This window comes from Trichomycterus rosablanca, chromosome 1, assembly GCF_030014385.1.
Source record: "Trichomycterus rosablanca isolate fTriRos1 chromosome 1, fTriRos1.hap1, whole genome shotgun sequence".
NCBI lineage: Eukaryota > Metazoa > Chordata > Actinopteri > Siluriformes > Trichomycteridae > Trichomycterus > Trichomycterus rosablanca.
This window is the reverse complement of record NC_085988.1, coordinates 80698624-80725652: the sequence shown is the minus strand read 5'-3', so window position 1 is coordinate 80725652 and position 27029 is coordinate 80698624. Positions and strand designations below refer to the sequence as shown.

The 27029-nt window shown below is 42.8% G+C and overlaps 1 protein-coding gene across 1 annotated transcript; it reads left to right on the top strand.

Annotated features, from left to right (window-relative positions):
* Positions 1 to 14: 14 nt before the first annotated feature.
* Positions 15 to 27029, top strand: metap2a (methionyl aminopeptidase 2a). Its single transcript, XM_063006991.1, has 11 exons — positions 15 to 158; positions 7291 to 7389; positions 7515 to 7580; positions 8969 to 9071; positions 9449 to 9610; positions 10717 to 10898; positions 11819 to 11913; positions 13866 to 13962; positions 14331 to 14434; positions 24258 to 24373; positions 26052 to 27029. The coding sequence occupies exons 1-11, from the start codon at positions 26 to 28 to the stop codon at positions 26302 to 26304; spliced, it is 1410 nt and encodes a 469-aa protein (XP_062863061.1). The 5' UTR covers positions 15 to 25; the 3' UTR covers positions 26305 to 27029.

Sequence of the window (27029 nt, the reverse complement as noted above, 5' to 3'; positions counted from 1 at the left end):
TCGGTGTATCTGTACCCGCGGTGTGATGATGCAGGTTCATGCGGGGACCGAGCTGCTCCTTGCCGCGGTGCAGGATCCGGAGGAGCCGCTGCTGAACGGAGACGCCACCAAGAAAAAGAAAAAGAAGAGAAAGAAGAAGAGCAAAGCTGCAGAACCCGGTAAGCACAGGACACACACCGGGACCGGTGCAGTGGTCCTCATGGCTGGTGCGCTCACACCGGGACCGGTGCAGTGGTCCTCAGGGCTGGTGCGCTCCAGTTCAGCCCAGATGAACCTATACAAATGGGGTATAAAAAGTTTATTACAATTAGTGACTTTCTTAATGAATTAGTTGATTAATTTGTGGAGAAATTAACAAGAACTTGAGCTAGAACCCCTGGTAGATACTGACCAGAGGCAAGGATCGAACCCAGGTGTCCAGAAGCCACGTTGCTATGCAGCACCCACTTTACCAGCATATGAGACATGTTTTATATAGTTTGTCTAAATATGGCTATGGTGGCACATCTGCTAGTGTGGGTGCCAGACAACTTCAGAGTCTTGTGGGTCTGTCCAGAGTTTGACATGTTCTCCATGTGTCCCTGTGTGTTTTCTACAATATGCTTGGCTTTTTATATTTGGCTGAAGCTTTGGCTGGTAAACTCCTACCAGCATTGTTACTGAGGTGTTCTAAATCCCCTTGTAGATATTAACCAGAGGCAAGGATCTTGTAGATCTTGCGGCATGGTGTGGGTGCAGGACAACTTCAAGTTCCTGTGGGTCTGTCCAGAGTTTGACATGTTCTCCATGTGCCATTATGTGTTTTCTACAGCATGCTTGGTTTGTTATAATTGGTTGGAGCTTTTATCTCCTATCAGCATTGATACTGAGGTGTTCCAAACCCCTTGTAGATATTGACTGGAGGCAAGGATCGAACCCAGGTGTCCAGAAGCCATGCTGCTATGCAGCACCCACTTTACCAGCATATGTAACATGTTTTATGTAGTTTTACACAAAGTTGCAGTGTTTGAATTTGGATAGGGCGACATGATAGCACATGCAGGTGCCAGACAACTTCAGGGTCTTGTGGGTCTGTCCAGAGTTTGACATGTTCTCCATGTGTCCCTGTGTGTTTTCTACAGCATGCTTGGCTTTTTATATTTGGCTGGAGCTTTAATCTCCTATCAGCATTGATACTAAGGTGTTCCAAACCCCCTTGTAGATATTGACCAGAGGCAAGGATGGAACCCAGGTGTCCAGAAGCCATGCTGCTATGCAACACCCACTTTACCAGCATATGTAACATGTTTTATACAGTTTTACATATTTATATAAAATATTATAGCATGGTGGCACAGCTGACAACTTCAGGGTCTTGTGAGTCTGTTCAGAGTTTGACATGTTCTCCCTGTTTTCTACAACATGTTGGAGCTTTAATTTTCTACCAGCATTGATACTGAGGTGTTCCAAACCCCCTTGTAGATACTGACCAGAGGCAAGGATCGAACCCAGGTGTCCAGATGCCACGCTGCTATGCAGCACCCACTTTACCAGCAGTGCCACCATATCACCCGCCATATGTGACATGTTTTATATAGTTTGTTTGAATATGGGTAGGGCGGCAGGGTGGCACATCTGCTAGTGTGGGTGCCAGACAAGTTCAGGGTCTTGTGGATCTGTCCAAAGTTTGACATGTTCTCCATGTGTCCCTTTGTGTTTTCTACAGCATGCTTTGCTTTTTATTTTTGGCTGGAGCTTTAATCTTCTACCAGCATTGATACCGAGGTGTTCCAAACCCCCTTGTAGATATTGACCGGATGCAAGAATCGAACCCAGGTGTCCAGATGCCATGTTGCCAGTCATCTTCAGGGTCTTATGGGTCTGTCCAGAGTTTGACATGTTCTCCAGGGGTGTGTTTTCTACAGCATGCATGGCTTATTATTTCTGGCTGGGGCTTTAATCTCCTACAAGTGTTGATACAGAGGTGTTTAAAAATCCCAACAACACTGCTGCACCTGATACACTCAGACCAGTACAACACACACTACCATGTTTTTACCACGGTAGTGTCATTGCACTGCTGAGTATGGTCCACCACCCAAATAGCATCTGGGGGTTTTTTTTATTGGTAAATTGGGTAATAGATGGGTGTTGCTACAGTCAGTAAATGTATACCCACAAAGTTCATCTGTGTGATAGGTGTAGCTTATAATAATAATCAGTAAATGTACGTACCGGATAGGTGTACCTAATAATGTGAATATGCAGGTCACAATCCACTTCATATTTACACACATACGTAGATCTTCAACCTTGCACTATGATCAAATACTTTATCCTGGTCAGGGCTGCAGTGGGTCCAATTTTCACACAATCACCAGACGCAATGCAGTAACACTTTCCGGACATGACGCCAATCCATCACAGGGTCACTGTCCCACCCACACTTCTCAGACATAGCCAATCACACTGTACGTAGATGCTCGATCAGCCGATTGCACTACACCACACGAGCACCTAAATTATATCATACTTCTGTACTTCTTCCTACAGTCGCTTTTTTTACAGTCTGATTATAGTCTGAAATTAAAATCGACGAAAATATTGATTTACACGTTCTTCTTTACAAACATTCAAGTAAAAAGAGAAAAATCGTTTTTATTTTAATTAACCACTTTATTTTGGTCAGGGTTTCAGTGGCCCGCCGCAAGACAGGGCAACAATCCATCGCAGGGCTTCGACCATCCTACCAACAGACCCTAAGATTTGGGCAGTGTAACAGATAGCGAAAAGTAATTTAAAACAAAAAGCTAGAATAACATGGTTGGAGAAAAGTGATCAGTCCTTTATTACTTCCTAAAGACAGCTTTTGCTTTAATCGCAGCCATCATGGTGTTTGGATTAGTCCCTGCAGGCTTTGCACACCTAGATGGTTCAGGTTCAGTCATGTACTGCTCTCTTCAAGTCCATCCAGAGGGTTTCTTGTGGATTTGGATTTTCTGTGAGGACTCGGACACGATCACTCAAAGTCATTCACCTTCCTATCCTTGAGCCACTGCGATGTGTTTTTAGAGGTGTGTTTAGGGTAATTTTCATGCTGAATGGTGCTGAGTATCCACGTTTGCCACCACCATGCTTTACAGTAGGTATTAGGGTTTTTTTTTGCCCAGTGGTAACTCAGCAGTTAAGGTACTGGACTAGTAAGACTTGTACTGGACTAATTAAAATACTGCCCACTCACTGTAAAAGTTGCTTGGATTGTATTAGGTGACAATTGTAAGATAGTTTGGTTAAAAGTGTCGGCTGAATGCTGTTAACAGAGATGTAATGTAATCTAACGCAGTGTGGCCCATTTTAGAAGGTGCGTCTTTCTTTCCACCCTGCCATACAAATCAGCTTTGTGTAAAGGTAGTCAGAGGGTGGGACGGTGGCTCGGTGGGTAGCACTGTCACCTCACAGCAAGAAGGTCCTGGGTTTGGTTCCCAGGTGGACAAGCCGGCTCCTTTCTGTGTGGAGTTTGCATGTTCTCCCTGTGTCTGCATCGGTTTCCTCCGGGAGCTCCAGTTTCAACAGTTATTTAGTAAACAATAAGCAATGCACTGTAATTATCTCTGTTCATACACCTCAGACAAAACTCTGTCTTAAAGAAATGTAAAGGGTTTTAAATCTTTCCTTTGGCTTATACACTATCTGGACAAAAGTATTGGGACACCTCTTCTGATTAATAAATTCACATGTTTCAGCCACAACACCTGCTAACAGGTGTAAAAAGTCAGTTACATAAAGCAAATTATATGCTTCCAAGTTTGCAGCAACAGTTTAGGGAAGGTCATTTCCTGTTTTAGCATGTCTGGGCCCCCTGTGCACAAAGCAAGCTCTATAAAGACATTAAGGAAAGCTCAGTTTAAAGAAACTCCACCGAACAGCTTTGGAATTAACTGGAACATCAACTGAGGCTTTCTTGACCAAAATCAGAGCCCAGCCATACAAATGCTCTTTTGACTGAGTGGGTACAAATTCCCACAGACATACTTTAAAGTCTTGTGTTTGTTTTTGAAATATGATTTCTAACAAGCTCATGCTCAGGGGTCCAAATATTTTTGGCCATGTAGAGTAAACGCATACCTGCGTGGATAAACACACTGAAGGAATTTTCAATACGACAAACTGAAGTGGTTTGTTACTCAGCTGAATAAACCTCCGGTTATTAGAAAACATGCTCAGCAGACAGAGTGGAACATGTGGATGAAAAAGAACATTCAGTCCTCATTTTAGTTTGCAACAGCACACATACAGACCATAAGAGCCTTGTTGTAAAGCTTACTTTTCATGTTGGAAGATGAACTAGTTTATATGTTTATTGAAAACACAAAAACACATAAAACAATTTATCGTGTACATACGCTTAAATTTTTACCTTCTACACTGTTGATGGGGACAATTGAGGTTCGGCAGGTTTGGCAATAAAGCTGAGATTTGCTCCAGAAATGAGTCACGTTGGATCTCACTTCGATGTTACAGCAGATTACAGTGTTCTTAAAAGTGTATATTTCATACTGTATGTAGGCAGAGGTATGTTGGTGCAGCTGGGTGTTCAGGATCCTGTCTGTGTGGACTTTGCATGTTCTCCCTGTGTCTGTGTGGGTTTCATCCGAGTGCTCTGGTTTCTACCCACAGTCCAAAAACGTGCAAGTGAGGTGAATTAGAGACACAAAATTGTCCATGACTGTGTTCGACATTAAACTTGAACTGATGAATTATCTTTCCTGTCATGAATGTAACCAAAGTGTAAAACATGACGGTAAAATCCTAATAAATAAATAAAAGACATGTAGTCAGGCCAGCTGGAGATACAAATACCATAAGTGTAAATGTGTGTGTGTGTGTTTATCCTGTGATGTACTGGCAACCTATCCAGGATGTTTTCTACGTTTCGCACAGTGATTAAGACCCACCATGACCCTGACCAGGATAAAGCGGCTGTAAAACAGACAAATAAATAAATGAATGAACAAATACTCTATATAAATGTTTTCTATTTGAAAGGTCAGTAGCTTCAAGAGAAACTTGTGTTGGAATTTGTTTCATCTGTGGACATTTGTAGATCAAATACATTACTGGACCAGGCAATGAACATTTATGCAAAACACATATTTATGTCCACAGCTTTTACATTTACTGGATGTTCTTATTCAAATCGACTCCCAATCTTTTTGTGTTGGGAGTGGTGGAGCTTGTTGGCAGTGGTTGGGCTTGAACCAATAACCTTCTTATTACCAGTCTAGTACCTTAACCCCTTAGGTACCATTGTTGTATCTTCATGCATTTCTGTAGTCAAACCTAAACTGCATGACCAAAACATGGCCAAAAGTAAATGGACATGCAAGCATTACATCCATATGTGCTTGTTACAGCGCTCATATTAAAATCATGGGCATTAATATATACACTTTGCAGTATTTGCACAATATTGCAATTTGCACAAGTTTTTGCACCTTACTCTCCTAATCTAGTCGTGTCCAATTTCCCTGACTGTGTCCTCTATACTGATTCGACCTTTCACCGCTGACTGAGGATGCCTCTCAACTTACATACGCCCCCTCCGGCACGTACAGTCAGTACAAACTGCATTTTTCACCTGCACGAGTCGAGTTCATACACCGACGGGCACTGTGTACGTAGGGTCACACCCCTATCAGCATTATTCCTCAGCCCTGTGCAGGCGCCATCAGTCAGCCAGCAGGGGCCGCAGTCGCACCAGTTATGAGGACCTATGATCCGACTTTCTTACCCCTAAGAACAACAGCCAACCGTTGTTCATGCTGCCGCCCAGCCCTTTCGGAAAGGCAGAGCTGAGATTCGATACGATGTATTCGAAACCCCAACTCTGGTGAACTAGCGTACTTTACCTCACGTACCATTTCTTGTCTCCTTAATTACTTTTTAGATTAGAAATGTCTTTTTGTATTTATTATACTGTTGTTTATCTGCACTGTATATTTTATTGTCTTGCACTTTTTGTCCTATGTTGCACCCTGGTCCTGGAGGAAAGCTGTTTTGTTTCAATATGTACTTGTATATAGCTGAAATGACAATAAAGCCTCTCTTGAACTCTTGAAAACAGTAGTTGGTCCATCTTTGCTGCTATAACAGAATCTACTCCTCTCATTTGGGAAGCTTTCCAATAGTTTTTGGAACTTGCACAAAGAGCAACAGTGAATTTGGGTACCAATGTGGGGTGATAAGGCCCGCCTCACAGTCAGTGTTCTAATTCATTCCAAAGGTGCTGGACAAGGCTGAGGTCGTTCTTAATGCATTTACATTTTCATTTTCGGCATTTAGCAGACGCTTTTTCATCCAAAGCAACTTACAGTACTGTGACAGTATGTTGTCTAAGCAATTGAGGGTTAAGGGCCTTGCTCAAGGGCCCAACAGCAGCAACCTGGCAGTGGTGCGACTTGTTTATTTATTAGGATTTTAACGTCATGTTTTACACACTTTGGTTACATTCATGACAGGACAGGTAGTTACTCATTACACAAGATTCATCAGTTCACAAGTTTAATGTCAAACACAGTCATGGACAATTTTGTATCTCTTATTCACCTCACTTGCACGTCTTTGGACTGTTGGAGGAAACCAGAGCTCCCAGAGGAAAACCACACAGACATGGGGAGAACATGCAAACTCCACACAGAAAGGACCTGGAGCGCTCCATCTGGGGAACAAACCCAAGATCTTCTTGCTGTGAGGCGACAGTGCTATCCACGAGCCACCTGGGGGGGCTTGAACCAGCAACTTTCTGATTACTACTTTAACAGCTAGGCTACAACTGTAAGAACGTGAATTATTATGGGTAAACTATATTGCCGGGCACCACTACAACCTTCTTATTTTGTTCTTGCCCGCACTGGTTATTTGACCAAATGCTCATGCCCACAAAACTCAGTCTCGTGCCTCGGGATTGCTGCATCCGGACCTGCGGGTTCTGCAGGAGTCCCGCAGTAATGCAGGGCTCCACGATACAGCCGGTTCTTTGTGTTCCCAAGGTCAAATATATATACGATGATGTATACGGAGCATTGCGTGCCAAGATGTCCATTTCATGGATGCATTATGTTAGATGGACCTGTCCCCCTTCCAAACTGACACTTATTTAGGCTCCTTAATCAGTCGCCCCGGTGCCGGTGTCCCGCGGGTACAGCTGATGAATGCAGCTTCTGATGAATCTGTTCAGTTAGCAATTCCTTTGCTTATACGCTCATTCACCTGTGTGTGCGCGCATATGTGTGTGTGTGTGTGACTTTGCAGCAGGACAAGCTGAACCAGTGGAGGACGGTGATGGGGACGCGAGGAAGCCGCAGGATCAACAGAGCCCGGAGGAAAGAGAGCGGGACGAGGACGGAGAAGGTATAGCACGAACGCGCTGGCACCAGGTTGAGGGGTCCGGCGTGCCCGGAATGTCATTTTAGCATTTCAGCAGTGTGGCACGGATTCTCCAGCTCCACCATTCATCACATTGTCTGGTTTAATAGATGGAGAGGAGGGAGAAAACTCTGCTGGGAAAAAGAAAAAGAAGAAGACGAAGAAGAAGAGCGCTCGTGAGTCCTTTCGCTTTCCTTTACCTCATTTACACTGCACTGAGCTCTGGCTCCCAGCCCTGGCACATCGGCCCAGTTCCTACCACGCTTGGCAGAGCAATGAGGTACGATGGCATGGTGCCAGCATGCTGGACTCCTGGGAAAATCCTGCAGTGTACCCTCCACTGGCTCTCTTTCATCAAACACATTCGCCAAGATCCTCATTTGTTTAAAAGCTTCCGGATCTGGATTTGTTCTGGATTTCATCACCTCGATTTCATCTGACTGAACTAATATTATCAAAACCTTCATAATCTCTATAAAGCAAAAACTAGTATTTTATATAAGTACTAATTATTGTAATTATAAATAAATTTAATGGGTGTAGAAACATCATTCAGTAACGATACTCAACAACTTTCATCATTTTGGCCGTGTCCCAAATCACATCAAAGTGTACTTCATAGTATGTTAAATTAGTACACTAACTGTGGTGTCATTATCCATTTACACATCGAGCCAATCAGCTAGCCATACATATATTCATTCACCCATCCATCTATCCATTCATCCATCTATTAATCTGTTTACCCACTCTACTGATTCATTTATCCATCCATTCATCTATTGAATCTCCCTCTATTGATTCATCCATCCACCAGCACGCCAGCCATTAATCTATCTAATTACTCTATTGATTCATTTATCCATTGATTTACTGAATCTCCCTTCATTGTTTTATTCACCCATCCTTCTATCCATTAATCCATCTATTTATCTATCTACTCACTCTATTGATTCATTTATCCATTCATCTATGTAGCAGGCAATCATCAATTTGTCCATATATTTATCAATTCATCCATCCATCCACCCAGCTATTCAAACATTCATCCATTGATCCATCCATCCAGCTAGCCAGCCATTTAACCATCCTCAGTCAATCCATTTGTCCATCCATTCATCTACTCATCAGCTATCCTGACTATTCATTCATTCATCCATCCATTCATCTCTTTAACCAATCACTCAGCTATCAATCCACTCATTCACCAAACCGTCCATTCAGCCATCCATCCATCCATCCATCCATCCATCCATTCATTTAACCACCCACCCAGCTATTAGTTCACTTATTCACCCAGCCATTCATTCAGCCATCCATTTATTCATCAGTCCATCCATCCATCCATCCATTCATCCATCCATCCATTTAACCACCACCCAGCTATCAGTCCATTAATTCACCCAGCCATCCATCCAACCATCCATTAATGCAACCACCCACCCAGCTATCCATCCATTAATTCACCCATCCATCCATTCATCCATCCATCCATTTAACCACCACCCAGCCATTTATCTGTTTATCCATCCCTTGTTAGACTGACATTACTTTCTTTTTCCAGCTAAAACACAGACTGATCCTCCCTCTGTGCCCATATGTGATCTGTACCCAAACAAAGTGTTTCCTGTCGGTGAGGAGTGTGAATATCCTCCCTCACAGGATGGGTAAGAGACTCTTTTTCCTCCCCCTCCTCCCTCTTCCACTTCCTCTGTTCTGTTCTGTTCTGTTCCGCTGGGATCACCTTGTCCCCTGTGTGAGGTTGTTGTACCTCGGATTACCCTGTGCGCTGTGTAATATTATAGTGTTTTGTATCGCTGAGGTGCTCACACAGAGGTCACATACACACCTCTGTACTATTTAAGGTAGTCCTGCTGTAAACTGTGCTACTGCCTCTGCTGACACAACCCTCCCATCTGTACTGGGTCTGACTTTATGACCTTTAATCATCGTTTGTGTTCATTGCTGCTCGACCTTCAGCCCTAAATTTAAAAAGAATATGCAGATCAGTGTGATTTGGGTGTTTATGGCTGTGTGGGTGCAGGCGGACTGCAGCGTGGCGGATGAGCAGCGAGGAGAAACGGGTGCTGGACAGAGCGAGAGATGACATGTGGAACGATTTTCGACAGGCCGCAGAGGCGCATCGGCAGGTGCGAAAGTACATGAAGGGATGGATTAAACCAGGCATGAGCATGATCAGTATTTGGTGAGGACCATATGTATTTTAAATTGCCCATGAACACATTACTGAATGCTTATAAATGGTCGTTTTTATAAATAGTTAAAGTTTATTGCATCTATAAATGCGATATTTTAATGTACTGTCCAGCAGAAATCATTAAGTAGGTCAGCAATGTCCAGAATTAGTTACAGTTATAACTATTATATTAAGTCGAGAGCTCAGGTGACGCAGTGGTAAAACATGCTAGCACACCAGAGCTGACATTTCAAACTTGTCGGTTTAAATGTCAGCTCTGCCACCTATCCATTTATCTGTCTATCTGTTTGTCTTTCTGTCTTTCTATCTGTCTGTCTGTCCGTCCGTCCGTCTATCTATCCATCTGTCTGTCTGTCTATCTGTCTGTCTGCCCATCCATCCATCAGTTTGTTTATCTTTGTGTTTGTCTATCTATCTATCTATCTATCTATCTATCTATCTATCTATCTATCTATCTATCTATCTATCTGGCCGTCTGTCTATCCGCTCGTCCGTCTGTCTGGCTGTCTGCCCGCCCGTCCGTCTATCTATCTATCTATCTATCTATCTATCTATCTATCTATCTATCTATCTATCTATCTATCTATCTATCTATCTGTGTATCTGTCTGTCTATCCGTCAGTTTGTCTGTCTGTCTATCTGTCTGTCTATTTATCAAATTATTTGTTTTATACGTCTCTGGATTTGAAAGCTTCTCTGATGCAGTATGAAATCATGTATTGTGGTGACACGAGCAAACCTTTTAATAAAATAATGGAAAGAATGAATCGTCATTTGTTCTTTGAGCAGACAAAACAACGGAGAAACTTTATTGTTACACACATAAACTTTATAATGATATCGGTTTGGTATTTATTATAAATATATCTACATGTTTTTGACTTCTAGCCTGGTCAGAAACATCCATAATCCAATATTGTTTCATTTTCTGATAGTAGTCTCGGGTTAAATTAAGCATGGTGACAGATGTACTGCAGTGAGTGAACAGCTACATGTCTGTGTACTGTCTGTATATCATATAAACTAGTAAGACGCTGATGCTGCGTGTTCACAGTTAAAATCTAACAGCTTTGTATTCTCTCGTTCTCTCTCAGTGAGCGTTTGGAGGAGTGCAGCAGAAGGTTGATTAAGGAAAACGGGCTGAATGCAGGTTTGGCTTTTCCTACTGGCTGTTCGCTCAATAACTGTGCTGCTCATTACACGCCCAACGCTGGAGACCCAACCGTGCTGCGCTACGACGACATCTGCAAGATCGACTTCGGTACTCACATCAACGGTATACACTCACACACACATTTACACACATATTTAGACACACACTCTTCCTATGGTCATGAAAAGCCATGGAATGTTTAGGAAGTGATTCATTTATGTATTTTTTTACATCCAATGGTGATAAATATATAGACACCTGACATCCTATTTTAAAACCATGAGAATTAATGTGGAGCCCTGCTATAAGAGCTTCCACTCAAATAGGAAATCAAGCTTTCCTTATTCAGTCCATATTTGTGAGGTCAGTCTCAGTTTTCTTTTGGTGTTGTTTATAATATTTTAATAAATAATGACTTTTTATTATAATATTTAAAGCAAAAACTAGTACTGTGGCAATCTGTATTAATTCTACCAATACAGAGGTCTGTGGTTTGGGACACAGCCAGTGTTTAGACTAGAGCTTATAAAGAAATGTGTGTAACATTACAAACTACTAAATTATTCTAATATTGCTATATTATGGGCACTGGATCTATTTAGCTTATGGGTGGTGGATCTATTTAGCTTATGGGTGGGGGATCTATTTAGCTAGTCCACGGAAGTCTCGGGTTTCAAGTCTCAGTGTCGCTACTGGACTGGCTGGGTGTCCACCTGGGACAGTTTGCTGTGTCTGGGTTGGGGGGGGGGGGGGGACAGGTTAACTGGGTTTCATTAATGCAGTACAATTGCGACCTCTGCTGGCTGGTTTCGGTGGTGGTTGAATTTTCTCCATACACGGTACGGCTTTCAGTGAGAATCCGCTGCTGGCAGGTGACGACATGCAAGGTTGATAGTCTCAGCTCTTCTCAGCCTGCAGGGGGTGCTGGAGGCAGCAAGAGAACTGCAGTAGGAGAATTAGAAACGTCTAGATTGTGAAGTAAATGGAAAAAAGTGCCAAATAATTTCATATTACTAAAATATTGATTGTTTGTGGTTGTACAGGGAGAATTATTGACTGTGCCTTCACTGTGACCTTTAACCCAAAGTTCGACCACCTGCTGGAGGCTGTTAAAGACGCCACCGATACAGGAATCAAGGTGTGTAGATGTTTCCACATGTGATTGTTTTTACATTTACATTTTCGGCATTTAGCAGATGCTCTTATCCAGAGCGACTTACAGAAGTGCTTCCATAGTGAACATTTCCTACTTGAGTTTAAGTAAACAGCAGTCCAATGATATAAATCTACTAAAAACCTGTTAGAACCAAAGTTTTTTTTTTTGCAAGAAATAAATAAGAGCATAAGTAAGTACAAGTCAGCTTAGTAAAGAGGTGATGAAGGTTTTAATCATCTTATGAAGACAGTGAGAGACTCAGATGTTTGGACAGACAAGGGAAGCTCGTTGTGGGTGCCAGTACAGAGAAGAGCCTTGATGCTTGTCTTTCTCTAGTCCTGGGTGGAGGATCAAGTGGAGCGAGACTAGTGGCTCGGAGGTTGTGTGGTACAGAGCGGGGTTTGATTAGACCTCGAAGGTAGCTTGGTGTTGGTCCATTTTTGGCTTTGTAGGTGAGCATCAGTGTTTTAAACTGATGTGAGCAGCTACAGAAAGCCAGTGAAGAGAACGCAGCAGTGGGGTGATGATGTGGCAGCAGTGGGGTGATGATGTGGCAGCAGTGGGGTGATGTGGCAGTGTTTAGGTTGGATAAAAACCAGATTGGCAGCTGCATTTTAAATGAGTTAAATGAGGCATGATCTCGTTATGCTGGAGAAAAAAGGGAGAATATATACAGTATATATAAAAGAGAAGGTCAGCTGGTTATCCAGGACAACACCAAGGCTTCTTACATTATCAGACGGTCTGATCTGAGAGTCATCAAGAGAGATGACTAGGTCCTGGGTTGGAGATTGAGGAATAAGTAGCAGCTCTGTCTTGCTGGGATTAAGTTTAAGATGATGAGCTGACATCCATTGTGAGATATATCGCAGACATGCTGAGATACAAGCTGTGTCTCTTAGTTTTTGTATTCTGATGAATGCCAACATCCAAATATTATACATCACACAGAAAAAATCATCGAAACAATGCTGATAGAGGATTTCTTTTAGGTGAACATATTCCTGAATCAAAAATACATTTGACATTTTCTGCATTTAGTGGGCACTTTAATCCAAAGAGACTTACTGTTGTGACTGAATACAATCCAAGAAATTGATGGTTAAGAGCCTCGCTTAACGGCCCAACAGTGCCACTGGGAGTTGTGGTGTTTAAAATAGCGACCTTCCTATTTCTAGTCCTGTATCTTAATCACTCAGATAGCCTTGTCCTTTACCTTGCTAACCCTAGTTTGGGGTGGTGGACGGTAGCTCAGTGATTAAAGTATTGAACGAGTAATCCGAAGGTTGCTGGTTCAAGCCCCACCACTGCCAAGTTACCACTGTTGGGCCCCCTAACTTTTAATTGCTCAAAAAAAAGCATCTGGTAAATGTAGTTTCTTTTTTGTGTACATTTAAATTTCACTTTATAACTTTAATAAAATAATTTAATTAAATGTAATAAATTGACTTGACTTGACTTGTGTTACGTTGGTCCTGGGTTTGATTCCCAGGTGGAGCGGTCTGGGTATTTTCTGTGCGGAGTTTGCATGTTCTCCGTGTCCACGTGGGTTTCCTCTGGAAGCTCCGGTTTCCTCTCACAGTCCAGAAACATACAGGTCAGGTTAATTGGAGATACTGAAATTGCACTAGGTGTGTGTGTGTGTGCCCTGTGATGGACTGGTGACCTGTCCTGGGTGTTTCCAAGAAAATCGTACCTAATGCGACCCAGTGAAGGATTTCTGCTTTCTCCAGGGTGTTTTTCCATCATGCACTTTTTTTTAGGTTGCACAAGACCCACTTTGATCCTGACCAGACTATATTAAGTGATAAAAATAAATGAATAAATGAATTTGTTAGTCTTTTATTCCTTGTGTAAGCCATACATCACAGATAATGTGTAAGTGTGTTGAATGATGTGGCTGATCTGTGACTGTGATCCTGATCTCCGGTCAGTGTGCGGGTATCGATGTTCGTCTCTGTGATGTTGGAGAGACCATACAGGAAGTGATGGAGTCGTACGAGGTGGAGATCGACGGAAAAACGTTCCAAGGTACGAACAAACACACGAATCGCTGTTACTCTTCACTCTCACCGAGCACTTAGAATAGAAACACCTATCTGGTGCATACTTTTAATTATTATTTTATGACCCATACCTACCATACAGATTAATTTTGGGCTATACAATTACTAACTGTAGTACATCTGTTGCCTAGTACACTGGAGTGTTTCCTGTCTTTTGCTTAGTGAATTAGACCCACCTTGACCCTGACCAGGATAAAGTGGGGGGTAAAACAGACAGTGAATGAATGAATAAATTATTTAATTATCGCGTGACTGTAACCACACTCAATTAGTTAGTTTCCTAGACTGTTAATGCATTGAATACAGAACATGAATACAGTTTCTTTTCTCCAGTTAAGCCGATCCGCAACCTGAACGGACACTCCATCGGGCAGTATCGAATTCATGGTGGCAAAACGGTGCCCATTGTAAAGGGTGGCGAGGCCACGAGGATGGAGGTACGTTCACTCACTGCCTCGATCTAATAAAACTTCATTTATCTGTCAGGAACATTTATAGTCACAGCATTTAACAGATACTTTAATCCCAAACCACTTACAATTGAGACAGAATACAATCCGAGTAATTGAGGGTTAAGGGCCTTGCTCAGGGACCACTCGGCCAGCCCAGTGAAGTTTGCTATTCCTGTACTCCACAATCACATCTTGGTTATGCTGAGACTACACCCCTGTGTCCTGCATTTAACACAGGCACGGGTTATCATTAACACATCAAGTAAATGCAAAATGATGAGTTATAATTAAGGTTCTACCTAATTCACGGTCGTGAAAATACAGTGGACCCTTGACTTATGAATTTAATTGGTTCTGAAGGGCTGTTCTTAAGTCAAATTGTTTATTAGTTAAACCGATTTTTCCCATAAGAAACAATGTAAATAGAATGAATCCATGCCAGACCTCCAAACCCCCCCTTACCCAACCTTTCTAATGTCTTAAATGCTCTTTTTTGTTATAAATACAAGTATATTTTCTCTTAAATCTTAATTTATAGAATAGACATTCCTGTAATAAATGATAATAAACAACAATACACAGTAGTACTGTACATACAACACACACCACATCACATTTCAGTACAGTACGTGTGCTGTACCATACACCATAATACATTTCCTTCTTTTTATATAAAATGTATCTACCAGAAACAACAATAACTTTCATTTGCTCTATTATTTCCTTCTTTATTTCAATAGTGTTGTATTTTATAGGTGTAATTGCACGAAAGAAAGAATACTTTACTGAGTCGATTTCCTTCTTCTCTCACTCACTGCCCCCTCTGTCTGATACACAATGACACCTACTGGCAGGAGTAATTATACAACACAACAAATACTAATAGATTTGTTCAATTTCTCACCACTACGCTTCCTCTGCAACTTCTCTGTGGACATTTTAATATAGAATTTTACAAAATATAAAGAAAACACTGAAAAAAACACTGTCCACTCTCCGCTCACTGTATATATATATATATATATATATAGATAGATGATAGATGATAGATAGATACTTTATTGATCCCGAAGGAAATTAAAGCCCCAGTAGCATAATACAACAAATAATTAACAGTACAAAACAAAACAAAAGCAAACAGAAAAGTAAAAATAGAACAGAGTCTTTCTTGTGATTAACATAAAATGAATAACTGGTAACTGTAATGATGCATGAGGTATATTGCTAGTGTAAAAATTGAATAGTGATTAAATTATTAAATTATTAAATAGTAAAGTGACATGTGACAATATTGCACAATGAGGCCAATATAGCCAAATATATACATACACATATACACCCATATACATACATATTCACACATGCAAATACATACACATATATACTCATGTACACATATGCAAATACCTACACACATATATACATACATATATATATATATACACCTGCACATGCACACAAGTGCATACAAGTGCATACGAGTACGTACACACATGGCTACACTAGAAACCCTCAGTCTTTAGCTACAGTCAGCCGTCCCTACCTGGTGGAGTTGTAGAGCCTAATGGCTCTGGGTACGAATGACTTTCTAAGCCTTTCCGTGGAGCAGCTCTGAGACAGCAGCCTGTCACTAAACATGCTCCTCTGTTTAATAATCACTGTATACAGTGGGTGACTGACATTGTCCATGATAGAATAGAGTTTACACAGTGTCCTCTTTTCTGCCACTGTTACCAGTGGTTCCAGTTCAATGCCTACCACTGCACCAGCTCGTCTAATCAGTTTGTCCAGTCTTGCTTCGTCTTTCTTTTTAATGCTGCCACCCCAGCACAGCACCGCATAAAAAAGAACACTGGCTACAACAGATTGGTAGAACATATTCAGGAGTTTGTTGCATACATTAAAGGACCTTAACCTTCTAAGAAAATAGAGCCGGCTCTGTCCCTTTTTGTATAGAGTGTCAGTATTCACTGACCAGTCCAGTTTGTCATCCAGTTGCACCCCTAGGTATCTGTAGCTCCTGACAACTTCCACAGCATTCCCTTCGATGGATACTGGTTGCGTAGGCCAATCTGACCTGCGAAAGTCCACTACCATCTCCTTTGTCTTTGATGCATTGAGTTGTAGATGATTCACATCGCACCATCCAACAAAGTCTCTTACCAGGTTAATGTATTCCTCTTCCTGTCCATCTCTAACACACCCAACAATAACAGTATCATCCGAGAACTTCTGCATATGGCAGGTTTCCGAGTTGTAGTTAAAGTCTGATGTGTAGATTGTGAAAAGGAAAGGGGAAAGTACAGTCCCCTGTGGTACTCCTGTGTTGCTGACAACAGTCTCCGATGTACAGTTCCTTAGCCTCACAAACTGTGGTCTGCCAGAGAGGTAGTCAGTAATCCATGATACCAGGTGTGGGTCCACTTCCATACTGGTCAGTTTATCTCTAAGTAGGAGAGGCTGTATGGTGTCAAAAGCGCTGGAAAAATAAAAAAACATGATTCTAACAGCACAGCTTCCTTTGTCCAGATAAGAGTGGGTCCTGTGAAGAAGGTATATGATGGCATCTTCAACACCAATCTTTTCCAGATAGGCAAACTGAAGTGGATCCAGTGCATGTTGAACTTGGGGTCGAAGTAGGCGAAGTAGCAGTCGCTCCATGGTTTTAATAATGTGTGAAGTGAGTGCGATAGGTCTGAAGTCACTCATCTCACTTGGACACCTCTTTTTTGGCAGTGGGATGAGGCACGATGTTTTCCATTGTGTAGGAACTCTTCCCAATCGCAGACTCATGTTGAAGATGTGCTGAAGGGGTTCACCCAGCTCAGCAGCACAGGACTTCAGAAGTCTTGGGCATACTTTGTCTGGGCCCGCAGATCTTCTAGTGCGGATTTTTCTCAGCTCACGTCTAACCTGGTCTGCAGTAATGATAGGAGGAGGGGGAGCTGTGATGGTGTCCTGAGGGGGGGGGTGCCTCCATAGCCGTTTCAGGAAGTGAGGGGTTACTGACTGTATCATTTGGAGTAGTTGTAGTAGTTGGAGCAGTCGTCAGGCAGGGGGAGGGTAAGGTGTTGAGGACTGGACAGTTACTAGCGGTTAGCGCTGGAACAGAGCAGTCAAAACGATTAAAGAAGAGGTTGAGCTCGTTCGCTTTCTCCACGTTACCATCTGATGCTCTGTCATTACTTCGCCCATAACCTGTAATGGTCCTCATACCATCCCAGACCTCCCTGATGTTGTTCTCCTGCAGCTTCCGCTCCACTTTCCTCCTGTAGGACTCTTTCGCCTCATGCAAGCAGACTTTGAGCTCCTTCTGTACGCTCCTCAGCTCCTCCTGGTTCTTAGTTTTAAAAGCCCTTTTCTTCTTATTCAGAAGGTCCTTGACATCACTGGTTATCCAGGGCTTGTTGTTAGCATAGCAGCGTACAGTTTTTGTTGGAACAGCAATGTCTGTGCAGAAGTTAATATAGTCCGTTACACAGTTTGTAATCCCCTCAACATCCTCACCCCATGATTCCTGCAACACACTCCAGTCAGTGGAGGCAAAGCAGTCCTGAAGAGCCTCATCTGCCTCAGGAGACCATTTTCTGAAGGTGCGTGTGGTTGTGGGTTGTCTTTTGACAAGAGGTTTGTACTGTGGCTGTAGGTAGATGAGGTTATGGTCTGATTTTCCCAGTGGGGGCAGTGGTGTGGTGGTGTATGCTTCTTTTACATTGGCATAAAAAAGATCAATTGTCCTGTTTTTTCTTGTAGGGCAGTCCACATACTGATGAAACCCAGTTAATGTAGAAGCCAGTGTGGTGTGGTTAAAATCTCCAGATATAGCAATGAAAGCGTCCGGGTGCTGAGTCTGTAGTCTCGCGATGGTTGCGTGTGTGACGTCACACGCAGTCTCAGCGTCAGCCCGTGGTGGAATGTAAACACATATATATACAGTGTATCACAAAAGTGAGTACACCCCTCACATTTCTGCAGATATTTAAGTATATCTTTTCATGGGACAACACTGACAAAATGACACTTTGACACAATGAAAAGTAGTCTGTGTGCAGCTTATATAACAGTGTCAATTTATTCTTCCCTCAAAATAACTCAATATACAGCCATTAATGTCTAAACCACTGGCAACAAAAGTGAGTACACCCCTTAGTGAAAGTTCCTTAAGTGTCAATATTTTGTGTGGCCACCATTATTTCCCAGAACTGCCTTAACTCTCCTGGGCATGGAGTTTACCAGAGCTTCACAGGTTGCCACTGGAATGCTTTTCCACTCCTCCATGACGACATCACGGAGCTGGCGGATATTCGAGACTTTGCGCTCCTCCACCTTCCGCTTGAGGATGCCCCAAAGATGTTCTATTGGGTTTAGGTCTGGAGACATGCTTGGCCAGTCCATCACCTTTACCCTCAGCCTCTTCAATAAAGCAGTGGTCGTCTTAGAGGTGTGTTTGGGGTCATTATCATGCTGGAACACTGCCCTGCGACCCAGTTTCCGGAGGGAGGGGATCATGCTCTGCTTCAGTATTTCACAGTACATATTGGAGTTCATGTGTCCCTCAATGAAATGTAACTCCCCAACACCTGCTGCACTCATGCAGCCCCAGACCATGGCATTCCCACCACCATGCTTGACTGTAGGCATGACACACTTATCTTTGTACTCCTCATCTGATTGCCGCCACACATGCTTGAGACCATCTGAACCAAACAAATTAATCTTGGTCTCATCAGACCATAGGACATGGTTCCAGTAATCCATGTCCTTTGTTGACATGTCTTCAGCAAACTGTTTGCGGGCTTTCTTGTGTAGAGACTTCAGAAGAGGCTTCCTTCTGGGGTGAAAGCCATGCAGACCAATTTGATGTAGTGTGCGGCGTATGGTCTGAGCACTGACAGGCTGACCCCCCACCTTTTCAATCTCTGCAGCAATGCTGACAGCACTCCTGCGCCTATCTTTCAAAGACAGCAGTTGGATGTGACGCTGAGCACGTGCACTCAGCTTCTTTGGACGACCAACGCGAGGTCTGTTTTGAGTGGACCCTGCTCTTTTAAAACGCTGGATGATCTTGGCCACTGTGCTGCAGCTCAGTTTCAGGGTGTTGGCAATCTTCTTGTAGCCTTGGCCATCTTCATGTAGCGCAACAATTCGTCTTTTAAGATCCTCAGAGAGTTCTTTGCCATGAGGTGCCATGTTGGAACTTTCAGTGACCAGTATGAGAGAGTGTGAGAGCTGTACTACTAAATTGAACACACCTGCTCCCTATGCACACCTGAGACCTAGTAACACTAACAAATCACATGACATTTTGGAGGGAAAATGACAAGCAGTGCTCAATTTGGACATTTAGGGGTGTAGTCTCTTAGGGGTGTACTCACTTTTGTTGCCGGTGGTTTAGACATTAATGGCTGTATATTGAGTTATTTTGAGGGAAGAATAAATTGACACTGTTATATAAGCTGCACACAGACTACTTTTCATTGTGTCAAAGTGTCATTTTGTCAGTGTTGTCCCATGAAAAGATATACTTAAATATCTGCAGAAATGTGAGGGGTGTACTCACTTTTGTGATACACTGTATATATACAGTGTATCACAAAAGTGAGTACACCCCTCACATTTCTGCAAATATTTTATTATATCTTTTCATGGGACAACACTATAGAAATAAAACTTGGATATAACTTAGAGTAGTCAGTGTACAACTTGTATAGCAGTGTAGATTTACTGTCTTCTGAAAATAACTCAACACACAGCCATTAATGTCTAAATGGCTGGCAACATAAGTGAGTACACCCCACAGTGAACATGTCCAAATTGTGCCCAAATGTGTCAATATTTTGTGTGACCACCATTATTATCCAGCACTGCCTTAACCCTCCTGGGCATGGAATTCACCAGAGCTGCACAGGTTGCTACTGGAATCCTCTTCCACTCCTCCATGATGACATCACGGAGCTGGTGGATGTTAGACACCTTAAACTCCTCCACCTTCCACTTGAGGATGCGCCACAGGTGCTCAATTGGGTTTAGTCCATCACCTTTACCTTCAGCTTCCTCAGCAAGGCAGTTGTCATCTTGGAGGTTGTGTTTGGGGTCGTTATCCTGTTGGAAAACTGCCATGAGGCCCTGTTTTCGAAGGAAGGGGATCATGCTCTGTTTCAGAATGTCACAGTACATGTTGGAATTCATGTTTCCCTCAATGAACTGCAGCTCCCCAGTGCCAGCAACACTCATGCAGCCCAAGACCATGATGCTACCACCACCATGCTTGACTGTAGGCAAGATACAGTTGTCTTGGTACTTCTCACCAGGGCGCCGCCACACATGCTGGACACCATCTGAGCCAAACGAGTTTATCTTGGTCTCGTCAGACCACAGGGCATTCCAGTAATCCATGTTCTTGGACTGCTTGTCTTCAGCAAACTGTTTGCGGGCTTTCTTGTGCGTCAGCTTCCTTCTGGGATGACGACCATGCAGACCGAGTTGATGCAGTGTGCGGTGTATGGTCTGAGCACTGACAGGCTGACCTCCCACGTCTTCAACCTCTGCAGCAATGCTGGCAGCACTCATGTGTCTATTTTTTAAAGCCAACCTCTGGATATGACGCCGAACACGTGGACTCGACTTCTTTGGTCGACCCTGGCGAAGCCTGTTCCGAGTGGAACCTGTCCTGGAAAACCGCTGTATGACCTTGGCCACCATGCTGTAGCTCAGTTTCAGGGTGTTAGCAATCTTCTTATAGCCCAGGCCATCTTTGTGGAGAGCAACAATTCTATTTCTCACATCCTCAGAGAGTTCTTTGCCATGAGGTGCCATGTTGAATATCCAGTGGCCAGTATGAGAGAATTGTACCCAAAACACCAAATTTAACAGCCCTGCTCCCCATTTACACCTGGGACCTTGACACATGACACCAGGGAGGGACAACGACACATTTGGGCACAATTTGGACATGTTCACTGTGGGGTGTACTCACTTATGTTGCCAGCTATTTAGACATTAATGGCTGTGTGTTGAGTTATTTTCAGAAGACAGTAAATCTACACTGCTATACAAGCTGTACACTGACTACTCTAAGTTATATCCAAGTTTCATGTCTATAGTGTTGTCCCATGAAAAGATATAATGAAATATTTGCAGAAATGTGAGGGGTGTACTCACTTTTGTGATACACTGTATATATACAGTGAAGCCCGAAACTATTCATACCCCTGGCAAATTTGGACTTAAAGTTACTTTTATTCAACCAGCAATTTTTTTTTTGGACCGGAAATGACACAGGCGTCTCCCAGAAGATAATAAGACGATGTACAAGAGGCATCATTATGGAAAAAAATATTTCTCAGCTTTTATTTACATTTGAACAAAAAGTGGCATGTCCAAAATTATTCATACCCTTCTCAATAATTAATAGAAAAGCCTTTATTGGCTATTACAGCAATCAAACGCTTCCTATAATTGCTGACCAGCTTTTTGCATGTCTCCACTGGTATTTTTGCCCATTCATCTTTAGCGATGAGCTCCAACTCTTTCAGGTTGGAGGGTCTCCTTGCCATCACCCTGATCTTTAGCTCCCTCCACAGATTCTCAATTGGATTCAAGTCAGGACAGGCTGGGCCACTGCAAAATGTTAATGTTTTTGTCCGCTAACCATTTCTTCACCACTTTTGCTGTGTGTTTTGGGTCGTTGTCGTGCTGAAATGTCCACTGGTGCCCAAGGCCAAGTTTCTCTGCAGACTGCCTGATGTTGTTGTTGAGAATCTTGATGTATTGATCTTTTTTCATGATGCCGTTTACTGTGATTAGGTTCCCTGGTCCATTGGCTGAAAAACACCCCCAAATCATTAGGTTCCCACCACCATGTTTGACAGTGGGGATGGTGTTCTTAGGGTTGAAGGCTTCTCCTTTTTTACGCCAAATGAAGGATACATCATTGTGGCCAAACAATTCAATTTTTGTTTCATCTGACCATAAAACAGAAGACCAGAAGTCTTCTTCTTTGTCCAGATGAGCATTTGCAAAGGCCAAGCGAGCTTTTGTGTGCCTTTTCTGGAGAAGTGGCGTCCTCCTTGGTCTGCGTCCGTGGAACCCAGCAGTGTGCAGTGTCCGTTGGACTGTCTGCCTTGAGACGTTGCCACCAGCAGAGCCCAGATTCACCAGGATGGCCTTGGTGGTGATCCTTGGATTCTTTTTCACCTCTCTCACTATCCTCCTGGCCAGCACAGGTGTCACTTTTGGCTTCCGACCACGTCCTCTGAGATTTTCCACAGTGCGGAATGTCTTGTATTTTTTAATAATACTTTGCACTGTAGCCACTGGAACTTGAAAACATTTAGATATGGCCTTATAGCCCTTTCCTGACTTGTGAGCTGCCACAATGCACAGCCGCAGGTCCTTAGTGAGCTCCTTTGTCTTAGCCATGACTGTCCACAAACCAACTGCAGAGAGTTGCTGTTTTTCACCTGTTGAGTTGATTAAAACAGCTGTTCCCAATGAATCAGGGTAATTAGGATGCTTTAGAACAGCTTGGACTATTTGGAATGGTATAGAACTTTGGATTTTCCCATAGACTGTGACAGTTTGTAAAGGGTATGAATAATTTTGGACATGCCACTTTTTGTTCAAATGTAAATAAAAGCTGGGAAATATTTTTTTCCATAATGATGCCTCTTGTACATCGTCTTATTATCTTCTGGAAGACACCTGTGTCATTTCTGGTCAAAAAAAAAATTGCTGGTTGAATAAAAGTAACTTTAAGTCCAAATTTGCCAGGGGTATGAATAATTTCGGGCTTCACTGTATATATATATATACTGTATAGAGAGAGAGAGAGAGAGAGAGAGACGGTCAGAGTTTAATGTTTGTGTTTAGCGATTTAACGTTTTCCATTTGCGTAGCTTTTAAGTGCCTCATGTTTTCTGGTTAATTTGCACTATGAGGTGGTTTTAGTGTAGCCGAGCGTCTTTAGAGTTTGCTGAGTTTATAAGGTAAAAAAATAAACTCTACATAGACAAACTATAGGGAGCAGAAAACTTTACTGGTTTGTTCTTTTGAAGCACAGCAGAGATGAGCACGTGTGTAGAGAAACACAATTTTACATGGACTATGGAATCCCGAAAGGGACAAAATGCACTTAATATGTAAATACACACATCAAACATTGTCAGCACACTACAGCACAGAAAAGTCTGTTACACTAGCAATCCTACAGCAATTCAGTTAGCAATCTGTTAGTCAAAATGTCCGAGATGTCGAAGTCTAGAGCAGCTAAAAACACGACTTTGGAGAAGTAACAGAGTTTGGAGAACTCCCAACCAATAATGAGGACGCAGATGGGGGGTCAAAACACGGACGAGTATTTTCAACTATTAAGGTAGAGCTGTGCTGTGTGTTGTAGCTTTCATTGATTCTATCATTTAATTTATGAGTGTAATTTAATGACTGCTGTGAAATGTGGCTCTTATCTGTAAAAAATATATTAAATCTGTGATTTTTGAAAAACGAGGTCCGAGTAATAAAGCACATTTTCACCGTGAGTTTAGTAGGACCTTAATTATACTGTGTGTGTGTGTGTGTGTGTGTGTGTGTGTGTGTGTGCATATGTATGCATGTGGGCCTTTTTTGGTGGTGTGGGGGTACTGATGCGACATGTAGTAATAGAGGGCTCAGTCTCTGTTAGTTTTGATAGGGTGTGTGTTCTTGTTCAGCTGTGTGTAAAATTGGGGGCAGATTAAGGTCTGAGATCTACATTACAAATTTAGACAAGTCAGGTAACTGTGTGTGTGTGTGTGTGTGTGTGTGTGTGTAGGAGGGGGAGGTCTATGCTATTGAGACATTCGGCAGTACCGGGAGGGGAACCGTGTATGATGACATGGACTGTTCGCACTACATGAAGAACTTTGATGTAGGACACGTACCAATCAGGTAAGAGTGTGTACAATACACAGCCCAAAAGTATGTGGACACCTCTCCTAATGATTGTTTAGATGTTTCTATAAAACAATGAACATTAACCATTGGCAAAACCTTTGGCATTAATATGAATCCCCCCCCCCCCCCCCCCCCATTCTTTATCGTGGACATTCCAGAGCAGTGGAGGCTGTGTGTGTGAGATCAGTGATGTTGGATAAGAAGGCCTGACTCACAATCAAACTGCTGTTCAGTGGGTTTGAGGTCAGGGTTGTTATTTATATAATTGATTTGCCGCCCAGGTGGCACAGTGGGATAATCCGCTAGCACACCAGCACTGGAATTCTGAATTCTTGGGTTCGAATCTTGGCTCTGCTACTAGTCGGCTGGGTGCCCCTAGCAGAGATGTTCACAAGTCACAAAATACGAGTCTGAGTCGAGTCACGAGTCTTTAGGCTAGAGTTCGAGTCGAGTCATGAGTCTTTAGACTAGAGTCCGAGTCAAGTCACGAGTCTTTAGGCTAGAGTTTGAGTCGAGTCACGAGTCTTTAGACTAGAGTCCGAGTCAGGTCACGAGTCTTTAGGCTAGAGTCCGAGTCAGGTCACGAGTCTTTAGGCTAGAGTCCGAGTCAGGTCACGAGTCTTTAGGCTAGAGTCCGAGTCGAGTCACGAGTCTTTACGCTAGAGTCCGAGTCGAGTCACGAGTCTTTAGGCTAGAGTCCGAGTCGAGTTACGAGTCTTTACACTAGAGTCCGAGTCAAGTCACGAGTCTTTACGCTAGAGTCCGAGTTGAGTCACGAGTCTTTAGGCTAGACTCCGAGTCAAGTCACGAGTCTTTACACTAGAGTCAGAGTCAAGTCACGAGTCTTTACACTAGAGTCCGAGTCCAGTCACGAGTTTTTAGGCTAGAGTCCGAGTCAAGTCACAAGTCAATATAATGAAAACAAAACATATATTGGAAATGTAGCGTAGAAATAAACAAATAATCTATAGATTCAGATTAAAAAACAAAAACAGATTAGCGACGTTTTACTTTGTGCCTTTACTTTCTTAGGTACTGGTAGTTAAAAGCTTAAACTGATACGTTTTGTTTTCATTGCAATCCCAAACACAGCAAAAAACTGTGTAACTCTGTGTAAGGACCTTGGTTGCTTAGGGCACCTGTACAGAAAGTACACCGAAGTACAGTGGTACCTTGTAACTTAATGTCCCTTAAACTCAAAATCTTTGGAACTTGACGCAGTTGAAAAATGTGTACCCTTAAACTTGACCTTTTTATATTATATTTGTGTTATTTTCCTTGTATAAGTGTCAATAACAACCTCATTATTTTACATTAGCCTAAAATATATGCAGTTCCACAGGACCATGGAGCACATTATCAGATTTCCTGTACATCCTTATGGGAAAAGAACCCTTAAAACTCAACGTCTTTTAAACTCAACGCCACTCCCAGAACCAACTGACGTTGAGTTTCAGGGTACCACTGTATGGGAGAATAAGAAGGGATTGGTGCACACATCGGGGGGAGTGTATGTCAGGCGAATATACACACTTCTTAGATGCCATTGTGGTCCCCAGCAGTGGAACAGCTTTGCTATATTTGGAGGGGTGTCCACATACTTTAGGCCATATAGTGTATAAGCAATGTGTTATCAATACATCGTGTTTAAAAGCTCTGTGTGATTCGACAGACTCCCGAGAGCCAAACACTTGCTGAATGTGATAAACGAGAACTTCAGCACGCTGGCGTTCTGCCGACGGTGGCTGGACCGGCTCGGAGAGACCAAGTACCTGATGGCTCTGAAGAACCTCTGCGACCTGGGCATCATCGACCCGTACCCGCCTCTCTGCGATGCCAAGGGATCTTACACAGCGCAGTATGAGCACACCATCCTGCTCAGACCCACGTGTAAGGAGGTGGTGAGCCGAGGAGACGACTTCTGACACACACACACACACACACACATGAATACGCTTATACGCACAAACAGAAGTTAAAAGTGACTGGCTGAAGCTTTGGACCTGCAAGGCTGTGCATGAAAAGGACTGTAGCTGCTACTGGGCCTTGATTCTGCAAAACCGTGGTATCATGGATAACACACTACACATTAGAGATATAATGATATGCAAAATTCAGGTATGTGTCTGAGTGGAGGGAAAATTGTACGGGGTTTGTCCCTGTTGCTGCTGCTTTAACATGAAATCTCCAGTGCTGGTCACATGGATCAGCTTTATATGCAATACTGACTGAGCGTGTTGGGTCAGGGACTGTCGCAGTCTGCAGCACTGTTTGGCCAGAGGCTTAAATGGGGGAACTGGAAACGACTAAAATGACTTGAATGTATACACATATGGGTGGCCAATTGGAGCTACTACAAATTTTGCCCTGTAATGGACTGACGATCTGTCCAGGGTCCAATGAATCAGACCCGCCGCGACCCTGACCAGGATAAAGCAGTAGGAAAACAGGCAATGAAAAAATGAATGAATTTCTACACATGAAGTGGGTCCAAAAATCTGCGCCCACTAGTGAACGGTGGCTGTAAATTATTAATTAATTTGATTATTATTTAGACTCAGACTCTTTTATTGTCATTCAACCACGTACATGATAGAACGAAATACAGTTACCCAGGCCTCGGTGTGTGCAACATGAATAAAAAATAAGA